General features: G+C 46.1%; 1 protein-coding gene across 8 annotated transcripts in view; it reads left to right on the top strand.

Annotated features, from left to right (window-relative positions):
- FRMD4A (FERM domain containing 4A) overlaps window positions 1–16746 on the top strand; it is a 357007-nt gene that overhangs the window by 325102 nt on the left and 15159 nt on the right. For all 8 annotated transcript variants that reach the window (XM_033057883.1, XM_033057884.1, XM_033057885.2 and 5 more), the window contains 3 exons: window positions 2778–2919; window positions 10216–10349; window positions 13700–13822. In XM_033057883.1, the coding sequence (XP_032913774.1) occupies window positions 2778–2919; window positions 10216–10349; window positions 13700–13822 (399 nt within the window). The remainder of the gene's footprint in view (window positions 1–2777; window positions 2920–10215; window positions 10350–13699; window positions 13823–16746) is intronic.

Below are 16746 nucleotides of genomic sequence, written 5' to 3'. Positions count from 1 at the left end.
CCTGGCTGCTGCTCAGTGGCCTGTGTGAAATGAGCTGTTGCTCTGATTCCTGCTGCTGTGAGAGCCTGTCCAATGCACGAGACCACCCAACGCTGACTGGCATTGCTGTAGGCAGCAGAGGCAGCAGGAACTGAGCAGCAAGGAAAATTAACCCCATTCCTTTCAGGAGATGTTTCATCTGCACTGTTCAGTGCAGGGCAGCATTAGCACAACTGTGTTTGAATCTAAAACCTTCTCCTGTGGTTTCAGCAGGTTTGAATTGTACCCTCTGCAGAGGAAGCTCACTCTGCCCTGCTGATCTGTCTGCTCGTTTGTTTTTCCTCTCTCCTGGCTCCGGGGATGCCAAGCTTTGGTTTTATATCACCTTTTCTTTTGCCCTGTATAGGGTACACTTCCAGCCACTGCTGGCTTGGCCAGGACCACAACAGGACCCAGCAGTCACATTCTCTTCACTCAGCACTCTGTCTGGTGCCTAGTCAGACAGGTAGGGCCAGAGTGTGCCCTAATTTGCATTCTGAAAATTAGTGGAAATAAACTACAGGGTTGCTTGCTTTAACTATCCTACAGAAAAGGAAAACCACTGCTTCATTGAGCAGGAGGGATGGATCTGTCCATGCAGACTTGGGGTTTGTGCTTTTCTGAGGCATCCACTGCCAGGACTCAGTGTGTTGGGTCAGATAGACACTGGGTTTGGTCGATGCAGCTGTTCCTAGGGTTTTACAAAGTACACATAACCCTACATACACAGAGGGTTATACACCATATACACACCTGCAGGGGATTTATCAGCAGGACAAAGGCAGTTGGAAGGCTTGTTGCCTCCAAAGGTCTGGCATTGTAGCAAGACAGCCGTTCATGCTTAGGCTCCTTATCAAGACTTCAGTAGAAGGAAATCTCATTAGATAAAAGCAGTGATTTTCCTCCTCACTGAACTAACCTTCCAGAACTATTTGAAGAAGATGTTTCACAGGCCTTGTTTCTGACCAGAGACATCTGATCCAAGAAGCTGAAGAGTGCTGTCCTTCCCCTGGGGCTGATTTTAGGGAGGAACTGCTGGAAATGAGCAGTCTCTCACTGGTTGCAGCATTAGTTGAGGAGGGTCAGTACTGGTTGACTGATCTGCTCTGATACTTTGTTGGGTAGTTCAGCCTCTGCACTCACAAGGACTGCGCTGTTCACTCTTGCAAACAAGTGAGAACACACGGCCTGTTGTTGGGGTTGTTGTGGAAATAAGCTTGTGAGGCATTTGGGTACCTTGGAATGGTAATGACAGAGCCTACAAATACCCAGGATTATTAAATTATGATAACACTTCTGAGGGTGTTTTCAGTGTAAGGCTTTCCCAGTGCTGTCTTCATTTGCAGTCTTAAATTAATCTTAAAAATACAGTGTGCTACAGGGAGACATTTTCCTTCCCTTATTATTTCACTGATATGCAAACAGAGGTGGGGATCACCAAGAACTTAACCTTAAGTGTCTTACCCAAAGCCCCACAGCACATCAGTAACAGAACTAAGAAGCTCAGTGATGAGCACTCAGCCATCAGTTCAGGCTTAGTTCTTGTTGGAATGGTTTCTTCTTCCTGAGGATGTGAAGTAACACTGAATATCCATCATGACAAGCATTCCTTGTCCTGTTTCATGTTATTTCCAGTGGGAGCAGATCACACCCTGGTATGTGGACATCAGTCAGCTTTGATTTGTTAGCACAGTAATGATGTGCTAACTGTATGAGCTGTATGGCCAGAGCTGAGTCTCTTCTGGCCTTGAGAAGGTGCAGAGGTGAATGCTCAAGTGATCTTGAGCTAGGGCTTCACCCCCTTTTGGATAAAACTCTTGCAGTTGTAGAGTGTTGGCAAAATGTGCCAACAGCTTTCTGTGTTCTGAGAAATTAAAATTGCAGGTCAGTGGCCCTGCAAGGACAGATTAATTGAAGCTCAGAAGTACAGGCCTTGGAAGATTTGAGCAATGGGCTGAGATGACTGTTGGAGGTCCATTCCAGCTGAAATATTCTATTCTATTCTATTCTATTCTATTCTATTCTATTCTATTCTATTCTATTCTATTCTATTCTATTCTATTCTATTCTATTTTAATATCCAGGTTTATGTACTATGCATTATTTACTTTCTTGTAATTATAAATTGCAACAATCTTGTTGACATTTGGTGGGGAACAATGGCCATGCCCTAATGTGGCCAGTTACTGAGCTGGGCTGGCTGGTGTTTCCTACTAGAGTTAATGCTTTGAAGAGGTCCCTCGCAGTAGGGGCATTGCATGCAGCTTGTTAGTCTGGACAATAACCTGAATGTGTTTTCCTGTCAGTATGTTCTTCCAGCTTCTCATGACAGCCCATTTAAGGCATGTCCTCACTCTGTCTTGTTCCAAAGCTTGTTGCTGATTTGTGAAGGCCCCTTCTGGCTTCCTTTAGATGTTAGAGATGGTCTTTAGGTTTTGAGTTTTTCAGCAGATTATTATGATGGCATTTCTGAAGGTTTCTTATTGTATGTGGTAGAACAGTGACTCCATACATCCTTTGTTTAAGGGAGAAAAATGTGCATTGCAAAGCAGAGAAAAACCCAAACAACAGGAAGCGATGCCAGAATTGTACCCACTTAAGAATGTAGAAAGTACAGCAGTGAATACTGTGCCAGATTGCTTCTATTCTTGTAAAATAATCCAAGTTTGCTGTGGAGGCCAGTTTCCTGCCACAGCAAAAGGTCTTTTTCCTTCTGTGAGCTTTCAAGAGGCATAACTAACTCCTGTGTCCACCTCCAGTCCAAGATTCATGCTGCAAGAAGCCTGAGTGAGATTGCGATTGACCTGACTGAAACGGGAACGCTCAAGACCTCCAAGCTGGCCAACATGGGGAGTAAAGGCAAAATTATCAGCGGAAGCAGCGGGAGTCTGCTGTCATCAGGTAGGTCCTTTGTCCTGCAGCTGGAGGGAGTGTGGTGGGAAGGGCCATGGCCATGGTATAATGGGGAGCAGCCAGAAACTGCTCTACAGAATGAAAGACACTTCCCTTTAGCCTTTTTGTCTGTCCAGGTGGCAGTCCATCTCTCAGCAGGCTCTCCACAAACAGCACAGGCAGCAGCCTCCCCCTCTCTCTTTACCACCACTCGTTTCCTCCTTGACTCCAGCATGTCATCTCCAACCGCTCAATTTCCAGCTGAAACCTGGTGTCTCTTCACAATTTCTAGCCTAACCATCCCTTGGTATCCAGCCTATCCTAATGCAGATGGGTTTGTGAAGGAGTGCCCAGCCAGCAGTGGGGAAGCAGTCACCCAGTGCAGCTCACAAGGCAAACTGAGGCTGGGAACTGGTGATGTTCCTCAGTATTGTTGAGACAGAGTGTCTTCTTCACTGAGTGCACATCTGCTTTGCCTCTCTGTTGCTGGGATTTGGCTGCTGTCCCAGGCTCAACTGAACTATGCCCTAGCGCTCTACCAAACTAGTGCCAGGGTCCTGAAGGTTTCTTGTTGTGGCTTAGAGCACTTTTCTGTGTGAGGAAGATGTCATGTGTGAGAGAATCCAAGAGAAGGTGATGCACAGGAGAGCTAGAGCAGGAGGAGAAAGGGCTGGAGAAGGGGAGTCAGGAGGTTGTGAGTCTTTGATACTCTTCTGTCAGTCTGAACCTGGCAAGCTGTTTGTTAAACAGTGATAAATGTCACTACAGCCTTAAAGCAGGGGGTGGTGTTTAGCAAAGAGCTTGAATCTGCTTAGGTGAGCTCTTCAGGAGGGCAAGGTTTCTGGTATCACTGTAATTAACAGTTTCAGACAATTAAATACCTTCTGCTAAGCATCACATTAAGTTACCAAAACCAAATGTGTTGAGATGTGTAACAGCAGAGAATAATCTTCTGAAGTTTGAACAAAGGAAGAACCCATCTAGGAATGCAAATGCTTTAAAACTGAACCCACACTGATGTCGTAGATTAGCTTTTCATCACTGTATCCTCCATGTATCTTAAAACTTTGCTTGATAAAGGTTCATCAAGGGGTTAAAATGTGCAGTGTTTCCAGAGCTGCTTGCTGTGCAGTTCCTTGCCTTGCCTGCAAACAGAGTTGCCTTTCTGCTCCTGAGGTCTTCCTGACAAAGTATACAATCCACTGTCTGTGCCTCCCATCGCTTGGGGAGTTGCAGTAGCTCAGCAGCTCCCAGACTGGTGTCAGGTTGTTGGAAGTCTTTGTTTGTTTGGCATTTTTTTCCAGCTCTCCAGCTGGAAGGTAAATAATACTAAGTACCCCAAGTAAGTTCTTAAGGTCTTTCCAAAATCTCAGCCTCCTGGGCACCATTCCTAAGTTTGTGAGAGCTACTTGGTAGTAATCCTGTTTCCATGTTAATACATGGACTTTTTGTGTTCCTGGATAAAAAACACTGGGGTGTGCTTCTACTCTTACACCTGGAGAGAGCAGTAGCATGTGAAAGCTGGCAAAAAATCAGGCCCAGAAAAGCTGGTGTAGGCCCAGCATCTATCACAGTTAAGTGTATGAAAATTCCAAACTGGGAGCTGCCCATGCTCTTATTTCTGTACTTTTGTGCTCCCTGCACCTTTCTGGCTGAGTGCATCAGAATTGCACTAGTGACTAGACCCACTCAGAGTTCATTGACCAGGTTAGTCATTTCTTCAGTCCTGGGTGGGTGGATTTCCTACCTGGGTGCCTTCATAGGACTGTGTGAACCTCTGTTTCTGTCAAGGTGCTGCTGGTGGGCCAGGAGTGCACAGCTCCCTCCATGTTCCTTTCTTCAGAGCTGCCTGTTACATCCTGCCAGCTCTGAGGAAAGGGCTCTCCCCAAAATGTTGAAAAGAGCTGCAGAGCTTGGTGCTGCTGTGTGCCTCCCAGCAGCTACAAGCAGCTACAAAAAAGGTATTGAGAGAAATGTCTGGCAGAGGTCAAGTACCAGGGAATTGGAAACCCTGGATTGCTTCCACACTCAACCCCCTCGGCTCCAAGATCCCCTTCCCTCTGGCGTGGCTGGTGGAGGTGGCCCATCCCTGTCCCACTGGATGGGAGGGGACATTCATTGTCTGTCCCACTGGGCACAGTCACTGGCTCTGTCCCAGGCTTTGTGTTTCCTCCCATTGTGCCAAAGATTATCGGCACACAACCACAACAATGATGGGTTATCGCAGCACAGCCTGCACACTGGAGAGAATAAGTGCAAATGATTAAGTGGCCACAGTAGACTTTCCAGGCTATAAATACCTCAAGTGACTCGAAATCCCAAGGTCAGGACTGAATCTCTGTTTGCCCCGACTTCCCTTTTTTTCCTGAAAATTACTTGTAGTCATTTCCTCCCTCCATCTCACTCCTCCTCACTGGAGGGGCTGTCAGCACTGTGAGGAGCATGCCAAAAGTGGCATGTCTCCCCTGGGCTTGCAGCAAGTCTGCAAGGAAAAGTTTGTTGTTGCTTGCAGCTGTCTCACTGTCTGGAGAAGATCCTGCTGTGCAGTACAAGGCAGTCACTGCCCCACATCACTTACAGTCTCTGGAGACAGCAGAGGAAAGATGGATTCTTGCACTGAGAACTGGCTTCCTCAGGATCACAGCAATTCAAGCCCAGAGCCTCACTCAGCTCCTCCGTTTTTCCCACGCTCTTGGTCTCAGGCTGTTCACTGAAGATTTGTAATTTTGATGCCCAAGTCCCTTTCTGACAAGCTGACTCTAACTTTTGTCTTAATTTTGGATCTGAAGGGGCCTCCCTAGGACAGTGTGCTGGTTTAGCTCAGGGATATTCTGCTCAGGATCTCTGGGTCATCCCTGGACATGTGGGGAAAGATTTGCCTGTGAATTAAAGCTCTGCTTTCACACAGGCAGGAACCAAATCGAAGCCAGCCGAACAAAACCAAGTTAGTTCTGAGGTGGATTTTTTCTTTGAAGTCTGTGCCATAAGAGCTCTGCAGGTCTCCAAGCTAGTGAGGAGCCCTGTAGTTGCAGGGTTATGGTTGGACTAACCCCAGATTAACTTCTTCATCTCTGTGGGCAGAGGAGACACCCCAGAGGAGCATCTCTGTTTTAGCTCTGCAGGCATATTCAAGGAGCCTCCAGCCCCCCAAGCCCCATTCCTTCTGCAGCAGTGGAGGTTTCCTGTGCAGGGCCTATTTACGTTTGGAAACACCACAGCAGAGTCCAGCCAGGCAGGGCTGTGTCCCGGCTGGAGCGCCCCGGCGGGTGTTGGAGTGGATGAGCAGCTGCAGAGTCACCCACAGGATATCTGAGCTCTGAGCACATCCTGTGCGGAGCAGCTCTGGCCGAGGAAATCCTCAGTGCTGGGCAGAGAGCAGAGATAGGGGCTGTCTGGGGCTGCTGGTTGTTATGTGTGCTGACATCCTGGTGTGGAGTCAGCCAAGGCTCTGGCACGGAGCGAGCGTGGGGGGAACTTCCCTCCCTGCTCAGGGGACAGACAGCCTTCCACAGGGACCTCAGCCAGATGCCAGCGAGCTGCAGCCAGCAGCCGGATGTAGCGTGCAGGGTTTGCCATATTTAGATGTGTTTTTCCTGGAGCTGGAGACTTGGAGAATGAGAAAAGGAAGAGATGCCTGAGTGCTTTTGCCTTGCTGCTACTGCTCAGCCACCTTGTTGCATCTCCTCTCCTCTCCTCCCCTCCCCTCCCTCACAGTTGGTGTCACCAAGACTTGGCTCTCTCTGCTTTTAGCAACCCTTCTGTCCTCCCTGCTTGTTTTCATCCTTCTCATTAATCCCTTTTTCAAGCTGACTCCACTCTGCTACAATAGATGGAGGAACAAACAATGAGTTATTGGTAGGACTTTTCTCTCCAAAGTGGTGTCTGGTATCACCCCTTTGGCAGGCTTTAAAGCAAAGCTTGTCTTGGACCCCAGAATAATACATCCAGATCCTTCAGGATTGTGCCCTGTGTGCTGCATGTCCCCTTCAACATCACCAAGATTGTCCTGACTTCACCAGTATAGAAGTGAGCAGAACCCAGCCTGTTAGCATTGGTGTAGTTCAGCCATGAGTTCTGCTGGAGATGGAATTGGACAGGGAGGACCATGTTGCCCCTGCATTTCCCAGCTCATGTTCTCCTGAGTGTCAGTGGATGAAAAAATCACCCAGAGAGGCCATGTGGGTGTCAGAAGATGAGTACTGTTTCCACAAATTAGCAGAGCATTAAGTGGTCATTTAGGTCACCAAGATCTGTGTCCCATCCTGTTTGCTAAGAAAGAAAGGGCACATACACATAAATACAGCCCCCAGTTCAGCAGGCTCCTGTACCACCAGACAGAAGGCCCTGTGCCTGCTACCTGGTGTATTTTCACAATTCTTTTTGTTTTAGGGACATCAAATGGTTCTGCAGAAGTGTGTGTTAAAATGCAGAGTTTGGTAAATCCTTGCACTGCAAATGGGAAAGAGGCTGAAAAATAATTTTCACAAAAAGGTTCAAATGCTGTATAGGAAAATTATATATTTCAGCAACATTTCTCCCATTTACTGCATTAGGAATTAACCCTAATTGTGGGAGATAAAACACCTGAGAAAGCCTCTCAGTGAACCATTCCTGTTGCAGCAGGAGTTTCTTGTGTTAGGACTGATCTCTCAGGACTGATTTTTCTCTGTTGGTGATCCCCTTTGGAAGGCACTGGGCAGCCATGACTCAGTGACCATATCTGATAAGGATGATTTAAGGTAGTATCTGCTTGATTGGTTTGGTTTGTGCTGGTCTTTGGTTATTTCTTGGTTGTTTTTATGGTATTTTGATTTGTCCTGACATATTTGGGTCAGTTGCCACTGGGTTTAGAAGTGGATCTCTGAGCACAGCTTTTTCCAAGGTAGGATTGATACATCTTTATAAATAAAGAGCCTCTAATGGAAGCCATAGGCACCCAGCAACACAAAGCATTGTCTTCTGCTCATTTACAGTCATCTCATACAGGTATGGTTCTCTTGACTGATCAAGTTTCCATTTGCTTTTTACGCATGAAAACAAGCAGAGAATCCAGCCAATAAAAATCTAATAATACACTGCAAAATAATTCAGCTTTTAAATAAAAATTCTATATCAAACATTAGTGCCAGTGAGTGCATGACTTTGGTTTCAGCAGTAATCCCATTGCTTCACTCAGAATGTGATGGCACACTTCCAGGTCCCCTCCAGTTCCTTTGCTTTTTGGGAGCAGGGAAAAAAGTGGCAAAACAGGCACACCGTGGATTAAATGTGCACCAGTTGCATCAGAGTTGAGACCAGCATGGTTCTCACACAGGGGAGCAGATACTGAGAACTGTCTAGGCTTGATTTGGGTCCCTACCAGCTGAGCCAGAAGCCTCTTGTTTCCTTCTTGTGGGCACACCCCAAATCAGCAGAGGGGTCCGGCCAGGCTCTTCATGTGCTTGTAAATGTTTCTGTGTAGCTGCTGTGGCAACCCAGCAAAAAGGAATAGCTGTTAAAAATAAATCTGAGGCTGGCCGGTGGTATGGAGCAGACAGAGGAAGGAAAGGGGAAGAGCAGTTGAAAGGAAAACATAGGTCATTAAAGTTGTCATAAAAGAAAAAAGAAAAAGGTTCAAAACATCTGCTGGAGTCATGATCAACTTTTTACCGGGACTCGGCAGTTTGTTGACAAGCCTGTGAAGAAATTCAGCAGTTCAGTTTTGCTAGTAACTGCTCACCAGGGTTGCTATTAAGAATTATTAAGTGCTGGAGAGGAGTTTCCCTGCCAGTGCAAATACAGGGCTCCTCTAGAAGGTCCCATCAAGTTCTTCCAGCACAGACGTGTCTGCAGAGTTGAGTTCTGTTGCTTTACAAGGGCAAACACAAATAAAATGAGGATGACTACAGCAGTTACACAAGCATCTTAGTGTGAGGCTCTCCTCTTTTATCTGATAATACTCAGCCTGGCTGACCTTTAGAGAGATCTCTTTCACCACCCCCACTTCAGGACAGCCCAGTAAAAGGTTTAAGAAAGCAGAGTGGTGTTTTATTGAATAAATGCCAGCTATCTCCCTTCATGAAAACTGCAGAAAATAGTGGTGGAAAAGATCTGTGAGATTCTCTGCTCCCCCGAGCTAATGCAGAACTGTTTTGTGGCAATTTTTGCCTCAATCCCCTTTCAGTTTAGCTTTAATGGTCTGCTGGAATAGTAGCAATGAAAGATGAAGCTGAAAGCACAAATTTCACTGTTTTGCTGCCAAAATAAAGAATCATTCCCAGATTCCTTCCAAAGCTCTGTGAAATAACAGCTTTTTCAACCTCCTTGGGCTGAGTGTTTTCACTGAATGCTTGGAGGCCAAGTTGTAAACATATCTAGGAGCCCCCTCTAACCCCCATCTGGTGACAGGTGCACAGAAAATTCCATGTAGCATCCTGCTGTATCTGACTCCTGCAGATTATAGACATCTGCTTTCTCTGTGCCATTGCTCAAGGTGGGCAGGGAACAGGTCACTGCTGTAAAAAAAATGTTTCTATTGGTACACCAGCAGCAAAGGGAGGGATAAGGAGAATATCCATCCTTTATAGTATGTGGGGGAAACATAGTGACAAAGGATGAGGTTACCTCATCAAGAAGTTCCCCTGAAAAACTGAAATTTCAAATATTTTTATGTCATCTGAGCAACAGAGTCTGACAATGCACAGACCGACTTCAGTGGAGTTGCTGGTAATTTCCACTTGGACATGCAGTTAAATATCTTGACCTACGTCTTCACAAGAAACAGCTACTACCTAGAAGGAGCTATGGTTGTGGCTTTTTGGTGTGTTTTACAAGCAATCTTGCTAGGTAATTTTGTTCCATTACAGTTTTTCATAGAACAGGCTCTGTAAGTGGATTGAATTACATGTGTGCTACTAGGATAATTGCAGTTCTTAAGAAGTAGGCTGTATTGTCAAATGGTTTCTCCTAGACTTAATTTCCAAAAAAATACATCTCCAGGGTTTTGTAAACTGTACTTTGTCATTGGGAGCTTTCATGGGAATTGTATGTGGGTTTCCTCTAAGATCTTTAGATGAATAATTTTGCTGCTTTTATTTTTCCAGATAATGATTACAAATGTCTTTATGTGCTCCACTGTTGACTCTCTGACTGTTAGCTTAAACATTAAGGATTTGCTGTAAACAAACGTGACTGGGTAACACCTGTTTCATGTCATAGTCCAATTTCTTTTTGGAAGGACTGCATCCAGGCTTTGGTAAAATTACAAGCACTCCAGATGTGTGTTCTGCTGTCAGCTGGCCTAGTGAAATCATTGTTTATTGACAGGTTCCCAAGAGTCAGACAGTTCTCAGTCTGCCAAGAAAGACATGCTGGCTGCACTGAAGTCCAGGCAAGAAGCTTTGGAAGAGACACTGCGCCAACGCTTGGAAGAGCTGAAGAAACTGTGCCTGCGGGAAGCGGTAGGCAGTGGACATTTTATAACCTGGAACACTTTGTTTCTCACTTTGTTACAGCATGCTCCTTGTTTGGAGGTGGGGTAGGGTCAGGAGATGAGACTCCTTCCACAGTCACCTCTTACAAAACTCATTGTACAGTGACCTCAGGGAGATCCAGCTGTTTCAACTCCAGATTGCAAAGTCCAGGGCTTTTTTCCCACAGAGAAGGGGGCCCCATGTCAGCTGGGTACCCAGTTGGTTTGGGGTGAGCTGGGTGTTCAGCATCCACGTCTGTGCTTTGAAATTGTAAATAAGTTGCATTCACCCAGGCTTCTTACTAACTTTGATAAGAATATTCTGCTAGCAGGCTGTTTTATGTGCTGGTCATCACTTCTCAGAGACTTTTGACTCCATTAGCAAAAAACAAAAAAAAAGCCCCAAGGCTGGCACACTTTCATCTTGGGCAGGCCCAATTTTACATGCTTTTCTTCTCTGAGCATGCTCTGCCATACAGCACACAAGGTCTCATCTGCTCCATGTTGATTGCCTTCATCCAGTCAGCTCTGGCACTGCTGGAAAGGAATGCCAGTGTGGTGCAGACCTTGCAAAGAGGAAGCACTGTGGTCATCCCAGGTCATGCAGGACAGCTCAGGAGCTCATAACCTTCCCACTCACCTGCCAGCTCATTTTGGAGTACATAGGAGGCCATTTAGTGATCAGTTTAATGTTTGGGGAAATCACAACTCTGCTGCAGCTGTGTGTGGAGATTAGCAGCAGTGTTCTCAGGTCATTCAGCAATCCTCCCATGTTTAAAGGGCCTGTGTATCTGATTTTAATAACAAATTGTGATGTGTAACACAACAGGAGGCTGGCTGCAGACAGTGGCACAGAGATCTTCCAGTTCTTCCTTAATATTTGATGTGTATCTACCTTTTGACAAAAAATGGGAGAGATGGGTCACTGATTCAGGTCTCATTGCACTTTGTTTCAATTAATGTGTAGTTTTAATGCCAAAAAGAGCAAATTGGGGAAAATACCTCTCAACAAAGAACATCAGCAGACATCTCTGCTGCCCCTGTTCCCATTCTTTACTCCATGGAAGCAATCCCTTCCCACCTGAGAAGTCCTGGTTGATGTCAGCAAACGACTTGTGCTGTGAGAAACGTCACAGGATCAGATCCAATCTCTAAATCCATTGAGCTGAGATCATCCACAGGAAAAAATCACAGCTCTTCGGGGGCTGACAGTCAAGGTCTGGAGGCTCTACTTGGCCCAGAGGAATTTACTACCCTAAGCTAACCCTGCCTGACTGCTGATGACTAATCCTTGCAGCAGCACCGGATGCAGAGGAAGATGTGTCTGTGCCACAGCTGCAGGAGCTCACAGCCCAGTGCCTTCCCTTTAACCCCAGCCCTGTTTCTGGTGCAGCCTCAAGCACTTCAGGAGCAACCAGGATGCAGGAAAAAGCTCCCAGTGGGGCAGGGAGCTGGGGATGAGGAGCAATAACTCCTTAATGTGCTGTGGCAAGGCTGGCCAGAGCCCATCTGTCAGCACATTGAGAGCTGCTAGAAAGTGTTCGTGCTTTCCATAGGTGATTTGAGAGAGGCAGTTAATGGACACTTGGAATCTGACCCCATCTTGCTACTCTACAGCTCATCCATCAGCAGCTGGTAGTTGAAAGCTTCCTCTCAGGCTGCCCTTTGTACTTTCTGCTTTGGCATGGGAATGGTCAAAACAGAGGAAGAAGGTGGCAAGCTAGGAGATAAAAAAGAGTTAAAAGTGGAGGCATAAGTAAGAAGGCATGGCCAGAACCATTCATAATGCTGGCATCAGGTTACTTTGGCCCGTCACTACTCCAGTTACTTATTAATTCAGGTTATGTTTCATGATCATGCCTTTGAATACTTTTTAGCTTGTGGAAGCAGCATGGTAGCCTACGTTCATTTTGTTCTGCTCTGATCTATACAGATTTTACAGAAGATTAACTCTTTACCCACTGCCCTGCTTCATATCACATTAAGAGCTATAAAGAAAATATCCCTGTTGTCCTCAGGATACAGGAATCTGTGTGTCAGTGCAGTGCTTAGAGCCACATCAGTACAAGGAACACATTTAGAAAGAAAAACTGAAATAACCCCACAGGGCTGGAGGGGCAGTGCAGAGTGGGACTCTGAGACATTGCAGCCGTGCCTCCTGCAATAGGGGGCTGTGCACATCGACACAGAGCTCTGCTGCAAACCCATTTTGCTGGGAATTGCTTAAAGGGAAGATTTGAAAAGGCCAGGTCCTTGTTTCCTAGTGACCTGAAAAGAATAGAAAGAAAAAACCCCATTAGGGAGTGGGGGAGAGGCCAGGGCAGGCAGGGACTGGGCTGTGCACCCACACTCGCATTAAGGTCAGCTGCTGTTCTTTGGGATTCAGATGATTTAGGTTACTCTGCCAGCTGGATCCTCTCAAGACTGATGCTAAGGAACACAAAAGCCTTTTGTCCTTCGTGGGGAGGCTTTTGAGTACAAGGAGTTGGGGCTGTGCTGGTAGTCAGGCTTCTGCCTTTTTCTGTAGGCAGTTCAATGCCTTCAGTTCAGATATGTGTGCCTGTATTGTGCAGTCTGGGGGAACAGCCCCACAGCATTAACATCAGTACTGATGCTGCTTCCTGTGGTCCACATATTCTGAAATTCTGTGACGTTTCCTTCAGATTTTGAACATATCTTTGCAAATAACCCTATCAGTCTGACAGAGTATCAGCCAATAATTGCTCCAAAGCTGCCCATTACATCATTGGGGTTTGGAAGGCACTCTAATACATGAAGTGTTATCAGACAGGTAATGAGGTACCAGGCACTGCTTTTAGTGACCATTTCCACTGCATTCTTCTCAGACACATCATGAATCAGGTGGGAATGTTTTTCTGTGCAGGTCATAACCTGCACAGTTGTTACCATTGCAGCTTTCTGACTCAGCAGACCTGTATCCTGCAGGAAGGCTCTCAAGTGTGCTCTCCCCTCTCAGAAGCAGATCAGCAGATAGGAGCTCTTGGTTCCTGCTCACCCTGCAGCAGAGATGAAAACTTGTGTGCTGCAAGCCTGCTCAGCCTCAGGCCCTAATGCCCTAGGGATGGGCACCACTTACAGACCTGCCCAGGGCAAGCCACAAAGATCTGTGTTCATGCACAGGTTAGAGAAGAGGTCCCCACCCTCCGTGTCAGGTTCTGACTTTGCAGGGCTGGGTGCTCTCTCCTGTATGTTTATCAGCTGGCTGAACTGGATATGTTGTTAATGAATGCCTGTCAGTTTAGGGTCATACAAGAGTGATGGTGTGCTTTGCTGTGCTGCAGGATTTCCCAGAACTCTAACAGCATTTTCTTCTTACAGGAGCTCACAGGAAAGCTGCCACGAGAATACCCCCTGGATCCTGGGGAGGAGCCACCTATTGTAAGGAGAAGAATAGGAACTGCCTTTAAACTGGATGAGCAGAAAATCCTACCTAAGGGAGAGGTGAGGCTGTGCCCTTCCCTTCCAGACCCATGTCCCCACCTCAGGTCTCTATGGTGTCCCCTGAGCATCACACAGGAGCCATCAATCCCATGGTCATTTTTGTTTTAAATTACTGTAATTGGCCACAGTACCCATTTGGGGTTTTTTATATCCATCAGAATGGGGAACTGGTTGAGAGTTGGTGACTTTACTTCAGACTCACATTCAGGAGTGAAGGTGACATGCTTGAGGTTCAGCCCTTGCTTTGCTAGAGGTAGCAGAAATAGCCTGGGTGACCAACTGGGCTACGGTCATGCAAGTGCTCTGGTGACAAAGTGCAGTGATCTGTGTGAGCAGGGAGCATATCAGGAGCTCCCCAAGCCATCTGAGCCCTGCTTCTGCCTGTCTTGTTTTTGCAAACAGCTTCTTGCTTTCCACTCCAGTAGCAATCCAAATTCAGACCCCCTCTAACCAGGGAGAAAAGCATCACCATTATCCATCTCAGCCCTGCCTCAGCTAGATAAAAGCATTTTGCTCCCCAGTCCTTAAACAAAAGAGCCTTCATCCCTACCTATGGGGAGCTGGAGTTACATTTTTCTAAGTTTGCCAGGGAGTGTTTGTTCCCTCCTTGCTCCCACAATGTGCTGGGTCAGTGCCCTGAACCGTGGCTGTGAAAACAGGCCTGCAGCAGCTGTAAGGCAGGACCAGATTCACAGAACAACTATTGTCTGTGGAGGCACATTTGTCTCAAGACACTTGTGTATATTCCAGTCTTGAGTTTCCTTTTTATTTTTGTAGGAGGAGAGACTGAAGCTAGTGTGACTGTGTGGTTTGAGGCTCAGTTCAGCCAGGGAATTAACTGTTTGTCGTTTTGTTGGCATTTTCCTTCTGCTGAAAAAATAAACAGCTGGAGCTCTTTAGTTTTGTTCTCAATGGAGCCTGGGAGAGGAATTCCACCGCAGTCCAATATTCATGAACTAGCACATTTAATTAAGCTTTTCAAAGGGAAGCATGTCTTAGCTGAATTACTCCTAAAACCCCTGCAGTCTGTTGGCTGCTCAGTTATAACCTGATCTCCAGCTTCCCCAGCTCCTATTGCTACAGGGCAGCTTTTGGGGCCAGCGAGGTGAGGAATCTCCTTACTCCAGTGGCAAGGTTAGGTGGGGAGAGCAGGAAGGTAAAGCAGCTCCTCCCCAGTGCATGCACTCTGCCTTTTAGCACCAGCAATCCAAACATGCTGACTCAGCTTTTCTCTACCCCTCTCTTTGTCAAATTTTAAGGCTGTGTTGAAAACCATAAATTTCTGTTCTCGAAGAATGATGTTGAGCTGTGTTTGGCTGCCAGTTTGAAAGCATTTGGGGAGGCTACCAATGGTTTTCATGCACTTTTCAGCAAGTTCAAACACTGGAAAATCAATTTAAAACAAAAGGTGAAATATTCCCTCAACCACATAAATCCAGGACTGAAATTACTAGCTGTGACAAGGACCTGAAGCAAGGCACTTCCCTCTGATGGCAGATGATAGCTCTCATTTCCTACGGCTTTATTTATAGGGGCCTCACTGGAGGAAAATAGACAATTATGGACAGGAGGAAAATTAATATATTTTTCCTACTGAATGGTTAGAGCTGAATCTGTGAAGATCTGAAATGACAGCTCTCACATCAAACTCACTATACCATAGCAAGACCTCTGTCTGAGCAAGACTTGCAGGGAAGGGTCCTGGTTTTTTTCTTGGTAATCACCTTTACCTGGTCTGTAATTCCTGACTCTGGGAAGGCTTTTACCAGAGGATGATGAATCAGGTTCCAGACCTTAAAACCCCATCATGTCAAGTTCACTTTTAATAAGTCTGGCACTAATAGAGTTTATAAAGTTTTCAAAGCAAAAAAGGATCTGTTAAAAAGACAGGTGGGTTCAGTCTTCATTGAAGTGAGGGAAATGATAATTATAGTTTTAAAGCAATGCTGACTCACCACTGATAGCAAAGGTATATTTTTTAAGCCAGAAGCCCAGAATAAAAACTTCAGAGAACGCCTTCAGTCTGATTAAATCCTACAGCATCAGCTTTTACACTGCTGCTGAACAAAGAGAGGATTTGAACTTGCGTAACGGGGATCTCCATTAATGTATGACTGTCTCACCGTTCACTAAAAGTAGAAAAACTTGCCTTTTTTTTTTTTTTAATTAGCAATGTACTGAGTTCCTCTTTCTAGCAGATTAATTTCATTGAGCTGGGGGAGGTAGCCAGATCCATTTCAGATTAGCAAGGCCCTTTGAAGCTCACAGCTTGGGGTCCTGGTGCAGACTGGGAAGCTCTATATCAGTTTATGCTTTGGCATAAGTTGTCCTAAGTATTTGGAGAATAACCAAAAATGGATAGGTAGCTTCTAGGGTACACTTGGTTGCATTTAAGAGCTCAGCTGAGGCTCTGCAAGGGCTAATGCTGAGGGCACTGGTTCTTTTTGGCATACAGAGAGCTTGCTGTTACACACTGCTGGCTCTGAGATCACCCTCCTGGCTGGTAACTCGAGGAGACAATTTTCTGATGCCATCAGTTGCAGCAGCCCATAATTATTTCAGCTCATGCTCACCCCTGGATTTACAGCCATACGCTGGGGAGGACTTAACCCGTTTTTGCAATGTTTTGCCCTGAAGTGTTTGGTGGGTGACCTGTCAAGGAGGTTAAAGCTGTGGCTTTGCATCAATACATAGCAGTGAAATCAAATGGGGCTTAAATATGAAGATAGAGAACAGGGAGAAGGAGCAGGTGGGAGGCAGGTGTGACCCACAGATGGGTGTAAAAGATGTGTACTAGAGCAGTGGAGCACCATTGAACTTGGCCATATTGAACTGCATGAAAAGTCAAACAGCCCATCAGGGTTAAGGCTGGAGCACACATGTCCCCCTTGTGTGGGTCATCCCTTCCACCAGCTGTGCCTCCA

Source organism: Catharus ustulatus, chromosome 4 (genome assembly GCF_009819885.2).
Source record: "Catharus ustulatus isolate bCatUst1 chromosome 4, bCatUst1.pri.v2, whole genome shotgun sequence".
Classification (NCBI taxonomy): domain Eukaryota; kingdom Metazoa; phylum Chordata; class Aves; order Passeriformes; family Turdidae; genus Catharus; species Catharus ustulatus.
This window is presented reverse-complemented; position numbering and strand designations above follow the sequence as displayed.